This window comes from Schistocerca americana, chromosome 3 (assembly GCF_021461395.2).
Source record: "Schistocerca americana isolate TAMUIC-IGC-003095 chromosome 3, iqSchAmer2.1, whole genome shotgun sequence".
Taxonomy (NCBI): Eukaryota; Metazoa; Arthropoda; class Insecta; order Orthoptera; family Acrididae; genus Schistocerca; species Schistocerca americana.
The window spans coordinates 317,886,357-317,909,426 of record NC_060121.1 but is presented as its reverse complement, the minus strand read 5'-3'; the positions used below and the strand labels follow the sequence as shown (position 1 = coordinate 317,909,426).

At 55.3% G+C, this 23,070-nt stretch overlaps 1 protein-coding gene across 1 annotated transcript in view; it reads left to right on the top strand.

Annotated features, from left to right (window-relative positions):
- LOC124605180 (carboxypeptidase N subunit 2-like) overlaps positions 1–23,070 on the top strand; it is a 110,032-nt gene that overhangs the window by 79,570 nt on the left and 7,392 nt on the right. The window contains exon 4 of the mRNA XM_047136694.1: positions 20,475–20,861. Coding sequence (XP_046992650.1) covers positions 20,475–20,861 — 387 coding nt within the window. The remainder of the gene's footprint in view (positions 1–20,474; positions 20,862–23,070) is intronic.

The window sequence follows — 23,070 nt, the reverse complement described above, 5'->3', positions numbered from 1 at the left end:
GATCCTTGATCAAAGCATAAAAAATGGGAAACTTAGTCAGGTCGCAGTCCAGGCCATCATCAAAAATGTGCTGGTGGCATGGCCAGCTGCCAATGCCAAGCTAGAAGGTCGAATTGAGGAGTTGGAGAAGGAAAATGACTCAAAGCAATTTGGGCCAGACCAGTGCCAGGGGCACGCTCACTGGGATTAGCTCGGTGGGCAGGTCATGAATAGTAGGTCTGTAGTACTACTGGCACACTTCTAACGCTGCAGAATAGACTAGTATTTGTAGTAGATGAACAGATTTGCAACCTTGTCCATAGCAATAGTGTTAGCCACCAACTAAAGTATAAGCTGCATTTGTCATTGTAATAATTAAAGGCCCGCTAATTAGTTTAGGTCGTGTGTTATTTTGTATAGTTCTCATTGTATTGTACTGTATCAATAAAGTTAAAGAAAAAAAAACAAAATTATTCTAAAATGAGAGTGCCACTTCTCAGGTTTTCTCTGAAAGTTTGTTACCATGAAGCCCACCATTGGATCGTGTAGCCTTTATATCTTTGCCTTCGTTGGACGGAGAGATACTTATGGCAGCGACCATGAATATCTTAGCAGCTTTAACAGCTCAGCTCCAAGCTACGGTAGTTAATGCCACATTACTGCCGGCCGCAAGTCTGAGGCCATGGGAACTAGGAAAATGGCCAAATAGCCGGCTTCAGAGCGGGGAGGTTAGTGTTCTCTTTGGGCAGCCACCGCAAGCAGGTCGTCACCAGCTACGCTGAGTGCACCATCATTTTCCTGTCATTGCCGCTGGACGATAATTCCAACCTGCTGGAATCAGAAATTGTAAATGTCGTGTGACTACGGCCTCCCGTCGGGTAGCCCGTTCGCCGGGTGCAAGTCTTTCGATTTGACGCCACTTCGGCGACTTGCGTGTCGATGGGGATGAAATGATGATGATTAGGACAACACAACACTCAGTCCCTGAGTGGAGAAAATCCCCAACCCAGCCGGGAATCGAGCCCGGATCCTTAGAATTGACATTCTGTCGCGCTGACCACTCAGCTACCTGGGGCGGACGCCGTGCTGTACTACTGCGGAACTTCGTCAGCTTGACAACAGGTTCCTCTAGGTATCATTGTTACCTTGGTCTATGTTTGTGTAACACTCTCTACTTGCTCACATTATCAAGGGTCACTGACTGCATCCTGATATAGACGCTGAACTTCTGGAATTTCAAATGACTGCTTGATTTGTGGGCTTTAAATTTTCTCATATGCGAGGTTCCAGCTACATCTACATCTACATTTATACTCCGCAAGCCACCCAAAGGTATGTGGCGGAGGGCATTTTACGTGCCACTGTCATTACCTCCCTTTCCTGTTCCAGTCGCGTACGGTTCGCGGGAAGAACGACTGTCTGAAAGCCTCCGTGCGCGCTCTAATCTCTCTAATTTTACATTCGTGATCTCCTCGGGAGGTATAAGTAGGGGGAAGCAATATATTCGATACCTCATCCAGAAACGCACCCTCTCGAAACCTGGCGAGCAATCTACACCGCGATGCAGAGCGCCTCTCTTGCAGAGTCTGCCACTTGAGTTTATTAAACATCTCCGTAACGCTATCACGGTTACCAAATAACCCTGTGACGAAACGCGCCACTCTTCTTTGGATCTTCTCTATCTCCTCCGTCAAACCGATCTGGTACGGATCCCACACTGATGAGCAATACTCAAGTATAGGTCGAACGAGAGTTTTGTAAGCCACCTCCTTTGTTGATGGACTACATATTCTAAGCACTCTCCCAATGAATGTCAACCTGGTACCCGCCTTACCAACAATTAATTTTATATGATCATTCCACTTCAAATCGTTCCGCACGCATACTCCCAGATATTTTACAGAAGTAACTGCTACCAGTGTTTGTTCCGCTATCATATAATCATACAATAAAGGATCCTTCTTTCTATGTATTCGCAATACATTACATTTGTATTACTATGTAGTTGTATTAATATTTGATGGTTAGTAAATACCGTAACTGTAAAAGAGGGTATTCATTGTTGTAAATTACATCAGGAGAGAAAGACGCTACTCTAGATTTGACTGGTGCAAAGTTATGTTTCATGATGAGAGCCTCGGCATTAGAAATGGACGTTTTCGAGTACTGCTTCTAATGAGGGAACGACGACTGTGGAGAGTACCAAGCAATAGGACCAGATATGAGCAACGTAAAGCGAGGAGCCATAGATTATAATGACCGGCAACCTATGGCGTTTCTTTTGCGGCACACCAACAACTCAGATTGCCTCCGGGACATCACTTAAGGCATCCTGTTGTCGCTAGGAATATGAGCTCCTCCAGAAGAATATTTCCCATGCAGAGATTTGCCATATTACCGAATGAGTTCCTCAGGTCTCCTGGCCACTCCTACGATAACATCTGTCCACCGCACAGAGCATGTTTAGTTGAGTCCGTATTTTTGGTATGTTTGCCTGGTGTGCATACAGATTCATACAGTGCGTCAGAAGCATGATTGCTGTCCAATGATGTTAGCACCAGGCTGGCAATTTTTGAGAATTCTAAAGCCCATCCCACACGGAGTGAAGTTCACCGTAAGTAGGCAAGGTGGCGCACTGGACTGTCAGGGAGTGGTGAAAGTTAGCTTGCATGATGAAGCTCTGACACTGAAACAGATCTTACAGTCACATTTCATATTTTTTCAATAAATCCCGGTACAGTGTAATATATTGATTATTCCTGTGAGAAAGCAGGACAGGCGCTCCAAGGCGCGGAAGCAGAGACGATGCTGAGGCAGACGAAACTAAGACAGATGTACTGTTACATGAAGTAAACCGTAAGGGGGAGAGCCTTGTGAAAATGCAGACGCCTCCAGACCAGTAGTAAGGTTGCGTTGCACGTGGTGTACTATTCGGTAAGGCAGGTTGTTTTTAAGGTTATTTTCCGCCTCGTTAAGCCTGTATTATGGCGTTAAATATTAATTTTCTTACTTTTTCAAGGCAGCAACGGCGTATAGTTTCCTAGTTAAGCAGCATGTAAGTCGTGAAGTTGTCGCAACAGATATTTTTCCACTGTGAAGATGGTCCATGATCAAAACTAATAGTAAATAAATGTACAGCGTGTTTATAAATGAATATCGGGGTTTTAACGCTTTGTAGTATTTATTATATTAAACTTACAGTTATAAATAGTATGTCAAATGAAAGAGCAACGCAAACAGTTTACCAAGAACCTTATAATGTAAATATTGGCTTATTACAAATGATTGAAGCGACACTTCAGGACGAAGTTCAACAAAGATCCACCAACTGCTAACTCCATTCGGCGATGGTATGAGCTGTTTAAAGCTTCTGGATGCCTCTGTAAGGGGAAATAAACGGGTCGGCCTGCAGTGAGCGAAGAAACGGTTGAACGCGTGCGGGCAAGTTTCACGCGTAGCCCGCGGAAGTCGACGAATAAAGCAAGCAGGGAGCTAAACGTACCACAGCCGACGGTTTGGAAAATCTTACGGAAAAGGCTAAAGCAGAAGCCTTACCGTTTACAATTGCTACAAGCCCTGACACCCGATGACAAAGTCAAACGCTTTGAATTTTCGGCGCGGTTGCAACAGCTCATGGAAGAGGATGCGTTCAGTGCGAAACTTGTTTTCAGTGATGAAGCAACATTTTTTCTTAATAGTGAAGTGAACAGACACATTGTGCGAATCTGGGCGGTAGAGAATCATCACACATTCGTGCAGCAAATTCGCAATTCACCAAAAGTTAACGTGTTTTGTACAATCTCACGGTTTAAAGTTTACGGCCCCTTTTTCTTCTGCGAAAAAAATGTTACAGGATACGTGTATCTGGACATGCTGGAAAATTGGCTCATGCCACAACTGGTGACCGACAGCGCCGACTTCATCTTTCAACAGGATGGTGCTCCACCGCACTTCCATCATGATGTTCGGCATTTCTTAAACAGGAGATTGGAAAACCGATGGATCGGTCGTGGTGGAGATCATGATCAGCAATTCATGTCATGGCCTCCACGCTCTCCCGACTTAACCCCATGCGATTTCTTTCTGTGGGGTTATGTGAAAGATTCAGTGTTTAAACCTCCTCTACCAAGAAACGTGCCAGAACTGCGAGCTCGCATCAACGATGCTTTCGAACTCATTGATGGGGACATGCTGCGCCGAGTGTGGGAGGAACTTGATTATCGGCTTGATGTCTTCCGAATCACTAAAGGGGCACATATCGAACATTTGTGAATGCCTAAAAAAACTTTTTGAGTTTTTGAATGTGTGTGCAAAGCATTGTGAAAATATCTCAAATAATTAAGTTATTGAAGAGCTGTGAAATCGCCTCAATCATTTGTAATAACCCTGTATTTGTCACACAGTACACATCAAGTCTATAGCCGAGTTCTTCCCAACCGTTGATTGTAGCAACAGCTGTTTCAATCCGGTTTCTTAATTCAGGGAGGTCTGCTGGTAGCGGAGGCACGTACACACGATCCTTGATGAAGCCCCAAAGGAAAAAATCGCATGGTGTTAGGTCGGCTTTGTGCCGTATCCCGGCGGAAAGTTTATGGGTCTTTCTTTTTTGGTGAACCTACTGTAACTGGCACTTCTTACCTTGATACACTAGAGCAATCGCTCTTCCCTCAGTTGGAACAAGATGAGCCAGAGAACTTCATTAACCAGCAAGATGGTGCGCCACCTCACTGGCATAGCAAAGTATGCTATTGGTTGAACTTCACTGTACCCAAGCGCTGGATAGGCTGCAAGGGGCCCAATGACAGGGCTTAGTTTGCATGGCCTCCACATTCACCAGACCTAACGCCATGCGATTGTAATTTCAAAAAATAATTTATTCGTGTTAGACGGGTGGCGTATTTTATGCCCATAGTTCCTGTACTGGATCTTTTTTGCGTTGTGGTAGTTTAACATTAGCTGTTTACAAATTATTAATACTGTTTACTGGCGTTTTTATGCCAGTAGGGTGGTGAACCTGTTACGTGAAGTGGTTTGCAAATGTAGTGTACGGTGTGCACTTCCACTCCTCAATGCTTTAGGTGTCCAGAATATCTTATGCTAAGCTTCACGCATGTCTTTCACGCTTACAGTGAATGACAGTCAATGAAGGCTCACTGACGTATTTCTGCAGAAATTTAAATAAAAACAGCGAAACAGTGTTGCCGGCCGGAGTGGCCGAGCGGTTCTAGGCGCTACAGTCCGGAGCCGCGCGACCGTTACGGTCGCAGGTTCGAATCCTGCCTCGGGCATGGATGTGTGTGGTGTCCTTAGGTTAGTTAGGTTTAAGTAGTTCTAAGTTCTAGGGGACTGATGACCTCAGAAGTTAAGTCGCATAGTACTCAGAGCCATTTGAAACAGTGTTTTTAATCTTGCTTTTCAAAGTGACCACGAGTTACCTCGATTATGTAACAGAACGTTTATCCCGTCATCTTGTACACTACTGGCCTTAAAAATTGCCACACCAAGAAGAAATGCAGATGATAAACGGGTATTCATTGGACAAATATATTATAATAGAACTGACATGTGATTACATTTTCACGAAATTTGGGTGCATAGATCCTGAGAAATCACTACCCAGAACAACAACCTCTGGCCCTAATAATGGCCTTGATACGCCTGGGCATTGAGTGAAACAGAGCTTGGATGGTGTGTACAGGTACAGCTGCCCATGCAGCTCCAACACGACACCACAGTTCATCAAGAGTAGTGACTGGCGTATTGTGACGAGCCAGTTGCTCGGCCACCATTGACCAGACGTTTTCAGTTGGTGAGAGATCTGGAGAATGTGCTGAGCTTTGAGAAGTGTACTGCAACGAAAGACTAGTAACTACTGTGTGTGTGTGTGGAGGGGGGGGGGGGGGGGGGGGGTGCTGTGCAGAGCAAACAGTCGCGTCTGCGAGGAATATTTGTAAACCTTCTTCCATTTCTATTGGAAACTGTTAGGGGAAAAAAACTCAAAGGAATTATTGACAGTGGCTGCGAGTAGACATACATTTATTGAAATAAGTAGGGAAAGTTTGAAATTTGTCCCAGATCGGGATTCGAACACGGATGTCCTGCTTACTAGGCAAATGCTCTGACTACTAACTCATCCAAACACAGTTGTCAAAACAACTGCACGCACTACCCAAGCATGCCTCTCTTCAGACCTAAATCTTCAACTTACCCACACACTACTAATGTAGTGCCCCTTGTCCATTATCCTCATTACTCGCGACATTTCGCCGATTCCTGTAAGAGTTGGAGCCTGGTGTGAGTCCTCACTAAGAGATCGGTGGACGTCTTCGCGTTTATTACATGTATAAGTCCAAAAGAACATACACAATTTTGGTCCAATAGCCAATATGAATTAAGACACCATATATATGTAATTAAGGCGATGACAATCGACCAAATGCCACGAATAGTGAAGACAATGGGGAAGTAGCATTACATCAGAAGTGTGTGAATAAGTTGACAATTTGGGTCTGACAGGAGGCGTGCTAGGGTAGTCCGTGGACTTGCAATGGCCACTGTGTTTCGATAGCTTCGTGGTCAGAGCACCCGCCTAGTAAGCAGGCCACCGGCAGCAGAGACACAGATTGAGCCGTGCCCCTGCATTCTGGGGAGCAGCAGCGCCAGGCAAGCGCAGCACAAAGCAGCTGTGGCCAGCAACACGCCGCACCCGCCCTACGTTCGCCGCTCCGACCAGGAGGGACTGATGTTACGTCCATTTCGCGCAGCTCCCCCTGCGCCATGAACCCTTTGCTTTCGCCTTGGATTGGGAGACTTGTCCAGGATGTGAGGAGCGGCGGCGCCCAGACAGCAGGAGCCCAGGCTCGTCGTCAGACTTGCCCTCACCTCCTCGCCCAGCCGCCGTGGCTCAATTCAGGAGAGACAGATGGTGTGTCTGTCGTAGCGCAGCTTCCCCTGCGCCACGCGCCCTTTGCTTTCGCCTTGGATTGGGAGACTTGTCCAGGATGTGAGGAGCGGCGGCGCCCAGACAGCAGGAGCCCAGGCTCGTCGTCAGACTTGCCCTCACCTCCTCGCCCAGCCGCCGCAGCTCAATTCAGGAGAGACAGATGGTGTGTCTGTCGTAGCGCAGCTTCCCCTGCGCCATGCGCCCTTTGCTTTCGCCTTGCATTGGGAGACTTGTCCAGGATGTGAGGAGCGGCAGCGCCCAGACGGCAGGAGCCCAGGCTAGTCGTCAGACTTCCCCTCACCTGCTCGCCCAGCCGCCACAGCACAATTCAGGAGAGACAGATGGTGTGTCTGTCGTAGCGCAGCTTCCCCTGCGCCACGCACCCTTTGCTTTCGCCTTGGATTGGGAGACTTTTCCAGGATGTGAGGAGCGGCAGCGCCCAGACGGCAGGAGCCCAGGCTAGTCGTCAGACTTGCCCTCACCTCCTCGCCCAGCCGCCGTGGCTCAATTCAGGAGAGACAGATGGTGTGTCTGTCGTAGCGCAGCTTCCCCTGCGCCACGCGCCCTTTGCTTTCGCCTTGGATTGGGAGACTTGTCCAGGATGTGAGGAGCGGCGGCGCCCAGACAGCAGGAGCCCAGGCTCGTCGTCAGACTTGCCCTCACCTCCTCGCCCAGCCGCCGCAGCTCAATTCAGGAGAGACAGATGGTGTGTCTGTCGTAGCGCAGCTTCCCCTGCGCCACGCGCCCTTTGCTTTCGCCTTGGATTGGGAGACTTTTCCAGGATGTGAGGAGCGGCGGCGCCCAGACAGCAGGAGCCCAGGCTCGTCGTCAGACTTGCCCTCACCTCCTCGCCCAGCCGCCGTGGCTCAATTCAGGAGAGACAGATGGTGTGTCTGTCGTAGCGCAGCTTCCCCTGCGCCACGCGCCCTTTGCTTTCGCCTTGGATTGGGAGACTTGTCCAGGATGTGAGGAGCGGCGGCGCCCAGACAGCAGGAGCCCAGGCTCGTCGTCAGACTTGCCCTCACCTCCTCGCCCAGCCGCCGCAGCTCAATTCAGGAGAGACAGATGGTGTGTCTGTCGTAGCGCAGCTTCCCCTGCGCCACGCACCCTTTGCTTTCGCCTTGGATTGGGAGACTTGTCCAGGATGTGAGGAGCGGCGGCGCCCAGACAGCAGGAGCCCAGGCTCGTCGTCAGACTTGCCCTCACCTCCTCGCCCAGCCGCCGTGGCTCAATTCAGGAGAGACAGATGGTGTGTCTGTCGTAGCGCAGCTTCCCCTGCGCCACGCGCCCTTTGCTTTCGCCTTGGATTGGGAGACTTGTCCAGGATGTGAGGAGCGGCGGCGCCCAGACAGCAGGAGCCCAGGCTCGTCGTCAGACTTGCCCTCACCTCCTCGCCCAGCCGCCGTGGCTCAATTCAGGAGAGACAGATGGTGTGTCTGTCGTAGCGCAGCTTCCCCTGCGCCACGCGCCCTTTGCTTTCGCCTTGGATTGGGAGACTTTTCCAGGATGTGAGGAGCGGCGGCGCCCAGACAGCAGGAGCCCAGGCTCGTCGTCAGACTTGCCCTCACCTCCTCGCCCAGCCGCCGTGGCTCAATTCAGGAGAGACAGATGGTGTGTCTGTCGTAGCGCAGCTTCCCCTGCGCCACGCACCCTTTGCTTTCGCCTTGGATTGGGAGACTTGTCCAGGATGTGAGGAGCGGCGGCGCCCAGACAGCACGAGCCCAGGCTCGTCGTCAGACTTGCCCTCACCTCCTCGCCCAGCCGCCGTGGCTCAATTCAGGAGAGACAGATGGTGTGTCTGTCGTAGCGCAGCTTCCCCTGCGCCACGCGCCCTTTGCTTTCGCCTTGGATTGGGAGACTTGTCCAGGATGTGAGGAGCGGCGGCGCCCAGACAGCAGGAGCCCAGGCTCGTCGTCAGACTTGCCCTCACCTCCTCGCCCAGCCGCCGTGGCTCAATTCAGGAGAGACAGATGGTGTGTCTGTCGTAGCGCAGCTTCCCCTGCGCCACGCGCCCTTTGCTTTCGCCTTGGATTGGGAGACTTTTCCAGGATGTGAGGAGCGGCGGCGCCCAGACAGCAGGAGCCCAGGCTCGTCGTCAGACTTGCCCTCACCTCCTCGCCCAGCCGCCGTGGCTCAATTCAGGAGAGACAGATGGTGTGTCTGTCGTAGCGCAGCTTCCCCTGCGCCACGCGCCCTTTGCTTTCGCCTTGGATTGGGAGACTTGTCCAGGATGTGAGGAGCGGCGGCGCCCAGACAGCAGGAGCCCAGGCTCGTCGTCAGACTTGCCCTCACCTCCTCGCGCAGCCGCCGCAGCTCAATTCAGGAGAGACAGATGGTGTGTCTGTCGTAGCGCAGCTTCCCCTGCGCCACGCACCCTTTGCTTTCGCCTTGGATTGGGAGACTTTTCCAGGATGTGAGGAGCGGCGGCGCCCAGACAGCAGGAGCCCAGGCTCGTCGTCAGACTTGCCCTCACCTCCTCGCCCAGCCGCCGTGGCTCAATTCAGGAGAGACAGATGGTGTGTCTGTCGTAGCGCAGCTTCCCCTGCGCCACGCGCCCTTTGCTTTCGCCTTGGATTGGGAGACTTGTCCAGGATGTGAGGAGCGGCGGCGCCCAGACAGCAGGAGCCCAGGCTCGTCGTCAGACTTGCCCTCACCTCCTCGCCCAGCCGCCGCAGCACAATTCAGGAGAGACAGATGGTGTGTCTGTCGTAGCGCAGCTTCCCCTGCGCCACGCGCCCTTTGCTTTCGCCTTGGATTGGGAGACTTGTCCAGGATGTGAGGAGCGGCAGCGCCCAGACGGCAGGAGCCCAGGCTAGTCGTCAGACTTGCCCTCACCTCCTCGCCCAGCCGCCACAGCTCAATTCAGGAGAGACAGATGGTGTGTCTGTCGTAGCGCAGCTTCCCCTGCGCCACGCACCCTTTGCTTTCGCCTTGGATTGGGAGACTTTTCCAGGATGTGAGGTGCGGCAGCGCCCAGACGGCAGGAGCCCAGGCTAGTCGTCAGACTTGCCCTCACCTCCTCGCCCAGCCGCCACAGCACAATTCAGGAGAGACAGATGGTGTGTCTGTCGTAGCGCGGCTTCCCCTGCGCCACGCACCCTTTGCTTTCGCCTTGGATTGGGAGACTTTTCCAGGATGTGAGGAGCGGCAGCGCCCAGACAGCAGGAGCCCAGGCTAGTCGTCAGACTTGCCCTCACCTCCTCGCCCAGCCGCCACAGCACAATTCAGGAGAGACAGCGGGTGTGTCTGTCGTAGCGCAGCTTCCCCTGGGCCACGCGCCCTTTGCTTTCGCCTTGGATTGGGAGACTTGTCCAGGATGTGAGGAGCGGCAGCGCCCAGACAGCAGGAGCCCAGGCTAGTCGTCAGACTTGCCCTCACCTCCTCGCCCAGCCGCCACAGCACAATTCAGGAGAGACAGATGGTGTGTCTGTCGTAGCGCAGCTTCCCCTGCGCCACGCGCCCTTTGCTTTCGCCTTGGATTGGGAGACTTGTCCAGGATGTGAGGATCGGCAGCGCCCAGACAGCAGGAGCCCAGGCTCGTCGTCAGACTTGCCCTCACCTCCTCGCCCAGCCGCCGTAGCTCAATTCAGGAGAGACAGATGGTGTGTCTGTCGTAGCGCAGCTTCCCCTGCGCCACGCGCCCTTTGCTTTCGCCTTGGATTGGGAGACTTGTCCAGGATGTGAGGTGCGGCAGCGCCCAGACAGCAGGAGCCCAGGTTAGTCGTCAGACTTGCCCTCACCTCCTCGCCCAGCCGCCACAGCACAATTCAGGAGAGACAGATGGTGTGTCTGTCGTAGCGCAGCTTCCCCTGCGCCACGCGCCCTTTGCTTTCGCCTTGGATTGGGAGACTTGTCCAGGGTGTGAGGAGCGGCGGCGCCCAGACAGCAGGAGCCCAGGCTCGTCGTCAGACTTGCCCTCACCTCCTCGCCCAGCCTCCGCGGCTCAATTCAGGAGAGACAGATGGTGTGTCTGTCGTAGCGCAGCTTCCCCTGCGCCACGCGCCCTTTGCTTTCGCGTTCGATTGGGAGACTTGTCCAGGATGTGAGGAGCGGCAGCGCCCAGACAGCAGGAGCCCAGGCTCGTCGTCAGACTTGCCCTCACCTTCTCGCCCAGCCGCCGCGGCTCAATTCAGGAGAGACAGGTGGTGTGTCTGTCGTAGCGCAGCTTCCCCTGCGCCACGCGCCCTTTGCTTTCGCCTTGGATTGGGAGACTTGTCCAGGATGTGAGGAGCGGCAGCGCCCAGACAGCAGGAGCCCAGGCTCGTCGTCAGACTTGCCCTCACCTCCTCGCCCAGCCGCTGCGGCTCAATTCAGGAGAGACAGATGGTGTGTCTGTCGTAGCGCAGCTTCCCCTGCGCCACGCGCCCTTTGCTTTCGCCTTCGATTGGGAGACTTGTCCAGGATGTGAGGAGGGGCAGCGCCCAGACAGCAGGAGCCCAGGCTCATCGTCAGACTTGCCCTCACCTTCTCGCCCAGCCGCCGCGGCTCAATTCAGGAGAGACAGATGGTGTGTCTGTCGTAGCGCAGCTTCCCCTGCGCCACGCGCCCTTTGCTTTCGCCTTGGATTGGGAGACTTGTCCAGGATGTGAGGAGCGGCAGCGCCCAGACAGCAGGAGCCCAGGCTCGTCGTCAGACTTGCCCTCACCTTCTCGCCCAGCCGCCGCGGCTCAATTCAGGAGAGACAGATGGTGTGTCTGTCGTAGCGCAGCTTCCCCTGTGCCACGCGCCCTTTGCTTTCGCCTTGGATTGGGAGACTTGTCCAGGATGTGAGGAGCGGCAGCGCCCAGACAGCAGGAGCCCAGGCTCGTCGTCAGACTTGCCCTCACCTCCTCGCCCAGCCTCCGCGGCTCAATTCAGGAGAGACAGATGGTGTGTCTGTCGTAGCGCAGCTTCCCCTGCGCCACGCGCCCTTTGCTTTCGCGTTCGATTGGGAGACTTGTCCAGGATGTGAGGAGCGGCAGCGCCCAGACAGCAGGAGCCCTGGCTCGTCGTCAGACTTGCCCTCACCTTCTCGCCCAGCCGCCGCGGCTCAATTCAGGAGAGACAGGTGGTGTGTCTGTCGTAGCGCAGCTTCCCCTGCGCCACGCGCCCTTTGCTTTCGCCTTGGATTGGGAGACTTGTCCAGGATGTGAGGAGCGGCAGCGCCCAGACAGCAGGAGCCCAGGCTCGTCGTCAGACTTGCCCTCACCTCCTCGCCCAGCCGCTGCGGCTCAATTCAGGAGAGACAGATGGTGTGTCTGTCGTAGCGCAGCTTCCCCTGCGCCACGCGCCCTTTGCTTTCGCCTTCGATTGGGAGACTTGTCCAGGATGTGAGGAGGGGCAGCGCCCAGACAGCAGGAGCCCAGGCTCATCGTCAGACTTGCCCTCACCTTCTCGCCCAGCCGCCGCGGCTCAATTCAGGAGAGACAGATGGTGTGTCTGTCGTAGCGCAGCTTCCCCTGCGCCACGCGCCCTTTGCTTTCGCCTTGGATTGGGAGACTTGTCCAGGATGTGAGGTTCGGCAGCGCCCAGACAGCAGGAGCCCAGGCTCGTCGTCAGACTTGCCCTCACCTCCTCGCCCAGCCGCCGCGGCTCAATTCAGGAGAGACAGATGGTGTGTCTGTCGTAGCGCAGCTTCACCTGCGCCACGCGCCCTTTGCTTTCGCCTTCGATTGGGAGACTTGTCCAGGATGTGAGGAGCGGCAGCGCCCAGACAGCAGGAGCCCAGGCTCGTCGTCAGACTTGCCCTCACCTTCTCGCCCAGCCCGCCGCGGCTCAATTCAGGAGAGACAGATGGTGTGTCTGTCGTAGCGCAGCTTCCCCTGCGCCACGCGCCCTTTTCTTTCGCCTTGGATTGGAAGGCTTGTCCAGGATGTGAGGAGCGGCAGCGCCCAGACAGCTGGAGCCCAGGCTCGTCGTCAGACCTTTCCCTCACCTTCTCGCCCAGCCGCCGCGGCTCAATCCAGGAGCGACAGATGGTGTGTCTGTCGTAGCGCAGCTTCCCCTGCGCCACGCGCCCTTTGCTTTCGCTTGGATTGGGAGACTTGTCCAGGGTGTGAGGAGCGGCAGCGCCCAGACAGCAGGAGCCCAGGCTCGTCGTCAGACTTGCCCTCACCTCCTCACCCAGCCGCTGCGGCTCAATTCAGGAGAGACAGATGGTGTGTCTGTCGTAGCGCAGCTTCCCCTGTGCCACGCGCCCTTTGCTTTCGCCTTGGATTGGGAGACTTGTCCAGGATGTGAGGAGCAGCAGCGCCCAGACAGCAGGAGCCCAGGCTCGTCGTCAGACTTGCCCTCACCTTCTCCCCCAGCCGCCGCGGCTCAATTCAGGAGAGACAGATGGTGTGTCTGTCGTAGCGCAGCTTCCCCTGCGCCACGTGCCCTTTGCTTTCGCCTTGGATTGGGAGACTTGTCCAGGATGTGAGGAGCGGCGGCGCCCAGACAGCAGGAGCCCAGGCTCGTCGTCAGACTTGCCCTCACCTCCTCGCTCAGCTGCCGCGGCTCAATTCAGCAGAGACAGATGGTGTGTCTGTCGTAGCGCAGCTTCCCCTACGCCACGCGCCCTTTGCTTTCGCTTGGATTGGGAGACTTGTCCAGGATGTGAGGAGCGGCAGCGCCCAGACAGCAGGAGCCCAGGCTCGTCGTCAGACTTACCCTCACCTCCTCGCCCAGCCGCCGCGGCTCAATTCAGGAGAGACAGATGGTGTGTCAGTCGTAGTGCAGCTTCCCCTGCGCCACGCGCCCTTTGCTTTCGCCTTGGATTGGGAGACTTGTCCAGGATGTGAGGAGCGGCAGCGCCCAGACAGCAGGAGCCCAGGCTCGTCGTCAGACTTGCCCTCACCTCCTCGCCCAGCCGCCGGGGCTCAATTCAGGAGAGACAGATGGTGTGTCTGTCGTAGCGCAGCTTCCCCTGTGCCACGCGCCCTTTGCTTTCGCCTTGGATTGGGAGACTTGTCCAGGATGTGAGGAGCGGCAGCGCCCAGACAGCAGGAGCCCAGGCTCGTCGTCAGACTTGCCCTCACCTCCTCGCCCAGCCGCTGCAGTTCAATTCAGGAGAGACAGATGGTGTGTCTGTCGTAGCGCAGCTCCCCTGTGCCACGCGCCCTTTGCTTTTGCTTGGATTGGGAGACTTGTCCAGGATGTGAGGAGCGGCAGCGCCCAGACAGCAGGAGCCCAGGCTCGTCGTCAGACTTGCCCTCACCTCCTCGCCCAGCCGCTGCGGCTCAATTCAGGAGAGACAGATGGTGTGTCTGTCGTAGCGCAGCTTCCCCTGCGCCACGCGCCCTTTGCTTTCGCCTTGGATTGGGAGACTTGTCCAGGATGTGAGGAGCGGCAGCGCCCAGACAGCAGGAGCCCAGGCTCGTCGTCAGACTTGCCCTCACCTCCTCGCCCAGCCGCCGCGGCTCAATTCAGGAGAGACAGATGGTGTGTCAGTCGTAGCGCAGCTTCCCCTGCGCCACGCGCCCTTTGCTTTCGCCTTGGATTGGGAGACTTGTCCAGGATGTGAGGAGCGGCGGCGCCCAGACAGCAGGAGCCCAGGCTCGTCGTCAGACTTGCCCTCACCTCCTCGCCCAGCTGCCGCGGCTCAATTCAGGAGAGACAGATGGTGTGTCTGTTATAGCACAGCTTCCCCTGCGCCACGCACCCTTTGCTTTCGCCTTGGATTGGGAGACTTGTCCAGGATGTGAGGAGCGGCAGCGCCCAGACAGCAGGAGCCCAGGCTCGTCGTCAGACTTGCCCTCACCTCCTCGCCCAGCCGCCGCGGCTCAATTCAGGAGAGACAGATGGTGTGTCTGTCGTAGCGCAGCTTCCCCTGCGCCACGCGCCCTTTGCTTTCGCCTTGGATTGGGAGACTTGTCCAGGGTGTGAGGAGCGGCGGCGCCCAGACAGCAGGAGCCCAGGCTCGTCGTCAGACTTGCCCTCACCTCCTCGCCCAGCCTCCGCGGCTCAATTCAGGAGAGACAGATGGTGTGTCTGTCGTAGCGCAGCTTCCCCTGCGCCACGCGCCCTTTGCTTTCGCGTTCGATTGGGAGACTTGTCCAGGATGTGAGGAGCGGCAGCGCCCAGACAGCAGGAGCCCAGGCTCGTCGTCAGACTTGCCCTCACCTTCTCGCCCAGCCGCCGCGGCTCAATTCAGGAGAGACAGGTGGTGTGTCTGTCGTAGCGCAGCTTCCCCTGCGCCACGCGCCCTTTGCTTTCGCCTTGGATTGGGAGACTTGTCCAGGATGTGAGGAGCGGCAGCGCCCAGACAGCAGGAGCCCAGGCTCGTCGTCAGACTTGCCCTCACCTCCTCGCCCAGCCGCTGCGGCTCAATTCAGCAGAGACAGATGGTGTGTCTGTCGTAGCGCAGCTTCCCCTGCGCCACGCGCCCTTTGCTTTCGCCTTCGATTGGGAGACTTGTCCAGGATGTGAGGAGGGGCAGCGCCCAGACAGCAGGAGCCCAGGCTCATCGTCCGACTTGCCCTCACCTTCTCGCCCAGCCGCCGCGGCTCAATTCAGGAGAGACAGATGGTGTGTCTGTCGTAGCGCAGCTTCCCCTGCGCCACGCGCCCTTTGCTTTCGCCTTGGATTGGGAGACTTGTCCAGGATGTGAGGAGCGGCAGCGCCCAGACAGCAGGAGCCCAGGCTCGTCGTCAGACTTGCCCTCACCTTCTCGCCCAGCCGCCGCGGCTCAATTCAGGAGAGACAGATGGTGTGTCTGTCGTAGCGCAGCTTCCCCTGTGCCACGCGCCCTTTGCTTTCGCCTTGGATTGGGAGACTTGTCCAGGATGTGAGGAGCGGCAGCGCCCAGACAGCAGGAGCCCAGGCTCGTCGTCAGACTTGCCCTCACCTCCTCGCCCAGCCTCCGCGGCTCAATTCAGGAGAGACAGATGGTGTGTCTGTCGTAGCGCAGCTTCCCCTGCGCCACGCGCCCTTTGCTTTCGCGTTCGATTGGGAGACTTGTCCAGGATGTGAGGAGCGGCAGCGCCCAGACAGCAGGAGCCCAGGCTCGTCGTCAGACTTGCCCTCACCTTCTCGCCCAGCCGCCGCGGCTCAATTCAGGAGAGACAGATGGTGTGTCTGTCGTAGCGCAGCTTCCCCTGCGCCACGCGCCCTTTGCTTTCGCCTTCGATTGGGAGACTTGTCCAGGATGTGAGGAGCGGCAGCGCCCAGACAGCAGGAGCCCAGGCTCGTCGTCAGACTTGCCCTCACCTCCTCGCCCAGCCGCTGCGGCTCAATTCAGGAGAGACAGATGGTGTGTCTGTCGTAGCGCAGCTTCCCCTGCGCCACGCGCCCTTTGCTTTCGCCTTCGATTGGGAGACTTGTCCAGGATGTGAAGAGGGGCAGCGCCCAGACAGCAGGAGCCCAGGCTCATCGTCAGACTTGCCCTCACCTTCTCGCCCAGCCGCCGCGGCTCAATTCAGGAGAGACAGATGGTGTGTCTGTCGTAGCGCAGCTTCCCCTGCGCCACGCGCCCTTTGCTTTCGCCTTGGATTGGGAGACTTGTCCAGGATGTGAGGTTCGGCAGCGCCCAGACAGCAGGAGCCCAGGCTCGTCGTCAGACTTGCCCTCACCTCCTCGCCCAGCCGCCGCGGCTCAATTCAGGAGAGACAGATGGTGTGTCTGTCGTAGCGCAGCTTCACCTGCGCCACGCGCCCTTTGCTTTCGCCTTCGATTGGGAGACTTGTCCAGGATGTGAGGAGCGGCGGCGCCCAGACAGCAGGAGCCCAGGCTCGTCGTCAGACTTGCCCTCACCTTCTCGCCCAGCCCGCCGCGGCTCAATTCAGGAGAGACAGATGGTGTGTCTGTCGTAGCGCAGCTTCCCCTGCGCCACGCGCCCTTTTCTTTCGCCTTCGATTGGAAGGCTTGTCCAGGATGTGAGGAGCGGCAGCGCCCAGACAGCTGGAGCCCAGGCTCGTCGTCAGACCTTTCCCTCACCTTCTCGCCCAGCCGCCGCGGCTCAATCCAGGAGCGACAGATGGTGTGTCTGTCGTAGCGCAGCTTCCCCTGCGCCACGCGCCCTTTGCTTTCGCTTGGATTGGGAGACTTGTCCAGGGTGTGAGGAGCGGCAGCGCCCAGACAGCAGGAGCCCAGGCTCGTCGTCAGACTTGCCCTCACCTCCTCACCCAGCCGCTGCGGCTAAATTCAGGAGAGACAGATGGTGTGTCTGTCGTAGCGCAGCTTCCCCTGTGCCACGCGCCCTTTGCTTTCGCCTTGGATTGGGAGACTTGTCCAGGATGTGAGGAGCGGCGGCGCCCAGACAGCAGGAGCCCAGGCTCGTCGTCAGACTTGCCCTCACCTCCTCGCTCAGCTGCCGCGGCTCAATTCAGCAGAGACAGATGGTGTGTCTGTCGTAGCGCAGCTTCCCCTACGCCACGCGCCCTTTGCTTTCGCTTGGATTGGGAGACTTGTCCAGGATGTGAGGAGCGGCAGCGCCCAGACAGCAGGAGCCCAGGCTCGTCGTCAGACTTACCCTCACCTCCTCGCCCAGTCGCCGCGGCTCAATTCAGGAGAGACAGATGGTGTGTCAGTCGTAGTGCAGCTTCCCCTGCGCCACGCGCCCTTTGCTTTCGCCTTGGATTGGGAGACTTGTCCAGGATGTGAGGAGCGGCAGCGCCCAGACAGCAGGAGCCCAGGCTCGTCGTCAGACTTGCCCTCACCTCCTCGCCCAGCCGCCGTGGCTCAATTCAGGAGAGACAGATGGTGTGTCTGTCGTAGCGCAGCTTCCCCTGTGCCACGCGCCCTTTGCTTTCGCCTTGGATTGGGAGACTTGTCCAGGATGTGAGGAGCGGCAGCGCCCAGACAGCAGGAGCCCAGGCTCGTCGTCAGACTTGCCCTCACCTCCTCGCCCAGCCGCCGCGGCTCAATTCAGGAGAGACAGATGGTGTGTCTGTCGTAGCGCAGCTTCCCCTGCGCCATGCGCCCTTTGCTTTCGCCTTGGATTGGGAGACTTGTCCAGGATGTGAGGAGCGGCAGCGCCCAGACAGCAGGAGCCCAGGCTCGTCGTCAGACTTGCCCTCACCTCCTCGCCCAGCCGCTGCGGCTCAATTCAGGAGAGACAGATGGTGTGTCTGTCGTAGCGCAGCTTCCCCTGCGCCAAGCGCCCTTTGCTTTCGCCTTGGATTGGGAGACTTGTCCAGGATGTGAGGAGCGGCAGCGCCCAGACAGCAGGAGCCCAGGCTCGTCGTCAGACTTGCCCTCACCTCCTCGCCCAGCCGCTGCAGTTCAATTCAGGAGAGACAGATGGTGTGTCTGTCGTAGCGCAGCTCCCCTGTGCCACGCGCCCTTTGCTTTTGCTTGGATTGGGAGACTTGTCCAGGATGTGAGGAGCGGCAGCGCCCAGACAGCAGGAGCCCAGGCTCGTCGTCAGACTTGCCCTCACCTCCTCGCCCAGCCGCTGCGGCTCAATTCAGGAGAGACAGATGGTGTGTCTGTCGTAGCGCAGCTTCCCCTGCGCCACGCGCCCTTTGCTTTCGCCTTGGATTGGGAGACTTGTCCAGGATGTGAGGAGCGGCAGCGCCCAGACAGCAGGAGCCCAGGCTCGTCGTCAGACTTGCCCTCACCTCCTCGCCCAGCCGCCGCGGCTCAATTCAGGAGAGACAGATGGTGTGTCAGTCATAGCGCAGCTTCCCCTGCGCCACGCGCCCTTTGCTTTCGCCTTGGATTGGGAGACTTGTCCAGGATGTGAGGAGCGGCGGCGCCCAGACAGCAGGAGCCCAGGCTCGTCGTCAGACTTGCCCTCACCTCCTCGCCCAGCTGCCGCGGCTCAATTCAGGAGAGACAGATGGTGTGTCTGTTATGGCGCAGCTTCCCCTGCGCCACGCACCCTTTGCTTTCGCCTTGGATTGGGAGACTTGTCCAGGATGTGAGGAGCGGCAGCGCCCAGACAGCAGGAGCCCAGGCTCGTCGTCAGACTTGCCCTCACCTCCTCGCCCAGCCGCCGTGGCTCAATTCAGGAGAGACAGATGGTGTGTCTGTCGTAGCGCAGCTTCCCCTGCGGCACACGCCCTTTGCTTTCGCCTCGGGATGGGGGCGTTTCACGGCCTTCCTTGATATGACAACCCTCACCGTTCAACGCAGCCCAGAGATGTAGGATATTAGCCCGCATCTAATGTTGTGGAGTTTGACATCAACAAGACGGTGCGGCACTCAAACCCGTGGTACGTTCCCCAGAGGATCTCCAACGTACTGGGGGATCATGACCAATCATGTCTCACCCACCGCTTTTGACAGTTCACGGTGGGCCAGTGCGGACCAGTCAGGATTGGACTCAGTTAAGGGCTAGCCTTTTAATGTCATGCATGGCCGGCCCATCCCGTGTTACCTTCACTCCATCTAAGGAGGCTACTGAGCACCAGGGCCACGTCCAGGCCACAGGATAGGACGTTGCGTTAGATCACCGCGATTGCGGTTTATCGTATCGCGACATTGCTGCTCGCGTTGGTCGAGATCCAATGACTGTTGGCAGAATATGGAATCGGTGGGTTCAGGAGGGTAATACGGAACGCCTTGCTGGATTCCAACGGCCTCGTATCACTAGCAGTCGAGATGACAGGCATCATATCGTCATGGCTGTAGCGGGTCGTGCACCCACGTCTCGATCCCTGAATCAACAGATGGGGACGTTTGCAAGACAACAAACATGTGCACGAACAGTTCGACGACGTTTGCAGCAGCATGGACTATCAGCTCGGAGACTATGGCTGCGGTTACCCTTGACGCTGCATCACAGACAGGTGCGCCGGCGATGGTGTACTGAACGACGAACCTGGGTGCACGAGTGGCAAAACGTCATTTTTTCGGATGAATACAGGTTCTGTTTACAGCATCATGATGGTCGCATCCGTGTTTGGCGACATCGCGGTGAACTCGCATTGGAAGCGCTTATTCGTCATCGCCATACTGGCGTATCACCCGGCGTGATGGTATGGGGTGCCTTTGGTTACACGTCTCGGTCACCTCTTGTTCGCACTGACTGCACTTTGAACAGTGGACGTTACATTTCAGATGTGTTACGACCCGTGGCTCCACCCTTCATTCGATCACTCCGAAACCCTACATTTCAGCAGGATAATGCACGACCGCAAGTTCCAGGTCCTGCATGGGCCTTTCTGGATACAGAAAATGTTCGACTGCTGCCCTGGCCAGTACATTCTCCAGATCTCTCACCAAATGAAAACGTCTGGTCAATGGTGGCCGAGCAACTGGCTCGTCATATTACGCCAGTCACTACTCTTGATGAACTGTGGTATTGTGTTGAAGCTGCGTGGTCAGCTGTACCTGTACACGCCATCCAAGCTCTGAGTTAGTGCCCAGGAGTATCAAGGCCGTTTTACGGCCAGAGGTGGTTGTTCTGGGTACTGATTTCTCAGGATCTACGCATCCAAATTGCGTGAAAATGTAATTACATGTCAGTTCAGGTATAATATATTTGTCCAATGAATTCCCGTTTATCATCTGTATTTCTTCTTGGTGTAGCAATTTTAATGTCTAGTAGTGTTTAACTGTTTGGCAGAATGGTGCAGCTCAGTGGGTCACTTGTTCCAGCACTGTGAAAGCACGTATTTCGACTGAATGCGGTGCTACCTCGTTACAGAACCTGCCTCAGCTGCTGGAGCTGCGGCTGGACGGGAACAGACTGATGCAGGGCCCCCTGGGCCCGCTGCAGGCGCCCAAGCTGCAGCGGCTGTCGGCGGCGGACTGCGCGCTGCAGTCGGTGCAGCCCAACCTGCTGGCGGCGGCGCCGGAGCTGCGCTACCTGGACCTGCAGGCCAACCGTCTGCGCACGCTCTGGCTGGCCAACGAGTCGGCCGAGGCGCACCTCGTGCTGCTCGACGTGGAGCGCAACCCACTGGAGTGCGACTGCGCGCTGCGCGACACCTGGAACTGGGCCGAGGAGCACGTGGACGAGTCCAACGTCTACTGCGGGGAGCCGCCGCGGCCCTGGCAGGACGTGCAGCTCCACAAGCTCGACTGTGACAAGGTAACGGCGCTCGTGACTCCCCTCTCGAGACACATTTCAGTAGAAGCGTTCGTACCAGAGGCGTTCGATAAGTAATGTAACACATTTTACTCTTGGGCGATTTTGGTCGAAAAAAATGCGGAGTTTGTTGTGGCACATCGTGCAATACTCCTGCTTCAGCCCCTGTAGTTTAATCGCGTTCCGATAGGTGGCCGAGCTGTAGATCGCCTTCAAAATGTGCGTGTGTAATGGAAATATGTTCCAAGCAGGGAGCTGTCATTGAGTTTCTTCTGGCAGAAAACCAGAGCATCCCAAATATTCATAGGCGCTACCAGAATTTGTGCAGAGATCTGGCACTTAATAAGAAAGTGGCTGCATGTTGGAAAGGCAACGGCCTTGCCGCAGTGGATACACCAGTTAGATCACCAAAGTTAAGCGCTGTCGGGTGTTGCCGGCACTTGGATGGGTGACCATCCCGGCTGCCATGCGCTGTTGCCATTTTTCGGGCTGCACTCTGCGCCTTGATGCCAATTGAGAAGCTACTCGACCGAATAGTAGCGGCTCCGGTCAAAGAAATGGTTCAAATGGCTCTGAGCACTATGCGACTTAACTTCTGAGGTCATCAGTCGCCTAGAACTTAGAACTAATTAAACCTAACTAACCTAAGGACACCACAAACATCCATGCCCAAGGCAGGATTCGAACCTGCGACCGTAGCGGTCGCTCGGCTCCAGACTGTAGCTCCTAGAACCGCACGGCCACTGCGGCCGGCCCGGTCAATGAAAACCATCATAATGACCGGGAGAGCGGAGCGCTAACCCCACGCCCCTCCTACCCGCATCCTCAGCTGAGGATGACGCGGTGGTCGGATGGTCCCAATCCCTTTAAAACGGCATATTTATCTGAACTGCAGTTTCTTGGATGTTATGCTAAACGTCTTACATAAAAAGTATAATTATTACATTAAATTATTTTATATATTGTTATTTTAATTAATATTGGGGGAGCAGTTGGGAACAGTAACACACTGTATCCCCTCCCCCGAGAACTATGCGTCTGAGAAATACTATTTTCTTTTTGGTTAAAAACGTAATGTTGTAAGCTTTTTATAAAAGAAATTATCTGTATATGAGAAAAACTTTCTCCTCGTGTAACATGTATTTCAAGTACGTTATTTATTTGGTGAACAAAACTGACGGTTGGATGACCCTGTGTTTCGCATGTGAACAGTGTCGTGAAATAAAACTTTAAAGTTTTGAAGTTGGAAATAAAGAAAATGAATCGAATTAAATACCAAAAGAAGTCAATTGTGTCCTCAATGAAAACTATATGACCTAAACTCAGTACAGAAGTATATTAGGAAGGCTGCGTGATATGAAGTGCAGTGTTTCACTTGGAATATTCACAAAAATAAATAGCTGCTCTGCTCGTAAGAAAATAACCATTTGACATCATCAATACTGTTCAATGAAAATCAGTCTGCTTGCTAGCACGACGCCTGAACAGTCCCTACTACACCCTGTTTGCACAAGAATGTAAGGTGACTTACCTCAGCCGGCCGAAGTGGCCGTGCGGTTCTAGGTGCTGCAGTCTGGAACCGCGAGACCGCTACGGTCGCAGGTTCGAATCCTGCCACGGGCATGGATGTGTGTAATGTCCTTAGGTTAGTTAGGTTTAACTAGTTCTAAGTTCTAGGGGACTAATGACCTCGGAAGTTGAGTCCCATAGTGCTCAGAGCCATTTGAACCATTTGACTTACCTCTTACTCAGCATGCCGTTTTTTGTATGATGTACAGGCGTTTTCGAAAGCAAATACAAATCAGCAGATGCAGAAACTAAAGAAAAATAAAGTACTCACTACAAATTTATTTCCTTCTGCTTGTCAGAAGCAATCTATGATCTTGTATGGCGTGAGGTACAATGCACACACGACAAAGTATTCATAACTTAACTATAAATCATGCAGGTAGGTTTTACTGTAAAGAAAATCGTTTTTGAGAAATCGTACTATGATTATTGACAAGAAGACTGCAGAACATAATAAGACTCTAAAAATTACAAAATTCTCTCATTACTATCAAACTATAAACATACATTTAAAATTCCTCCAAAATTTTCTCCATCAGTATAAAGAACCAGAAAGTATTATAAATGAGTTTTCATCTTCGTAATAAAGTATTCCAGACAGCTTTTCCCAGATTCACAAATAACAGATTTCTTTCTCTGAAAA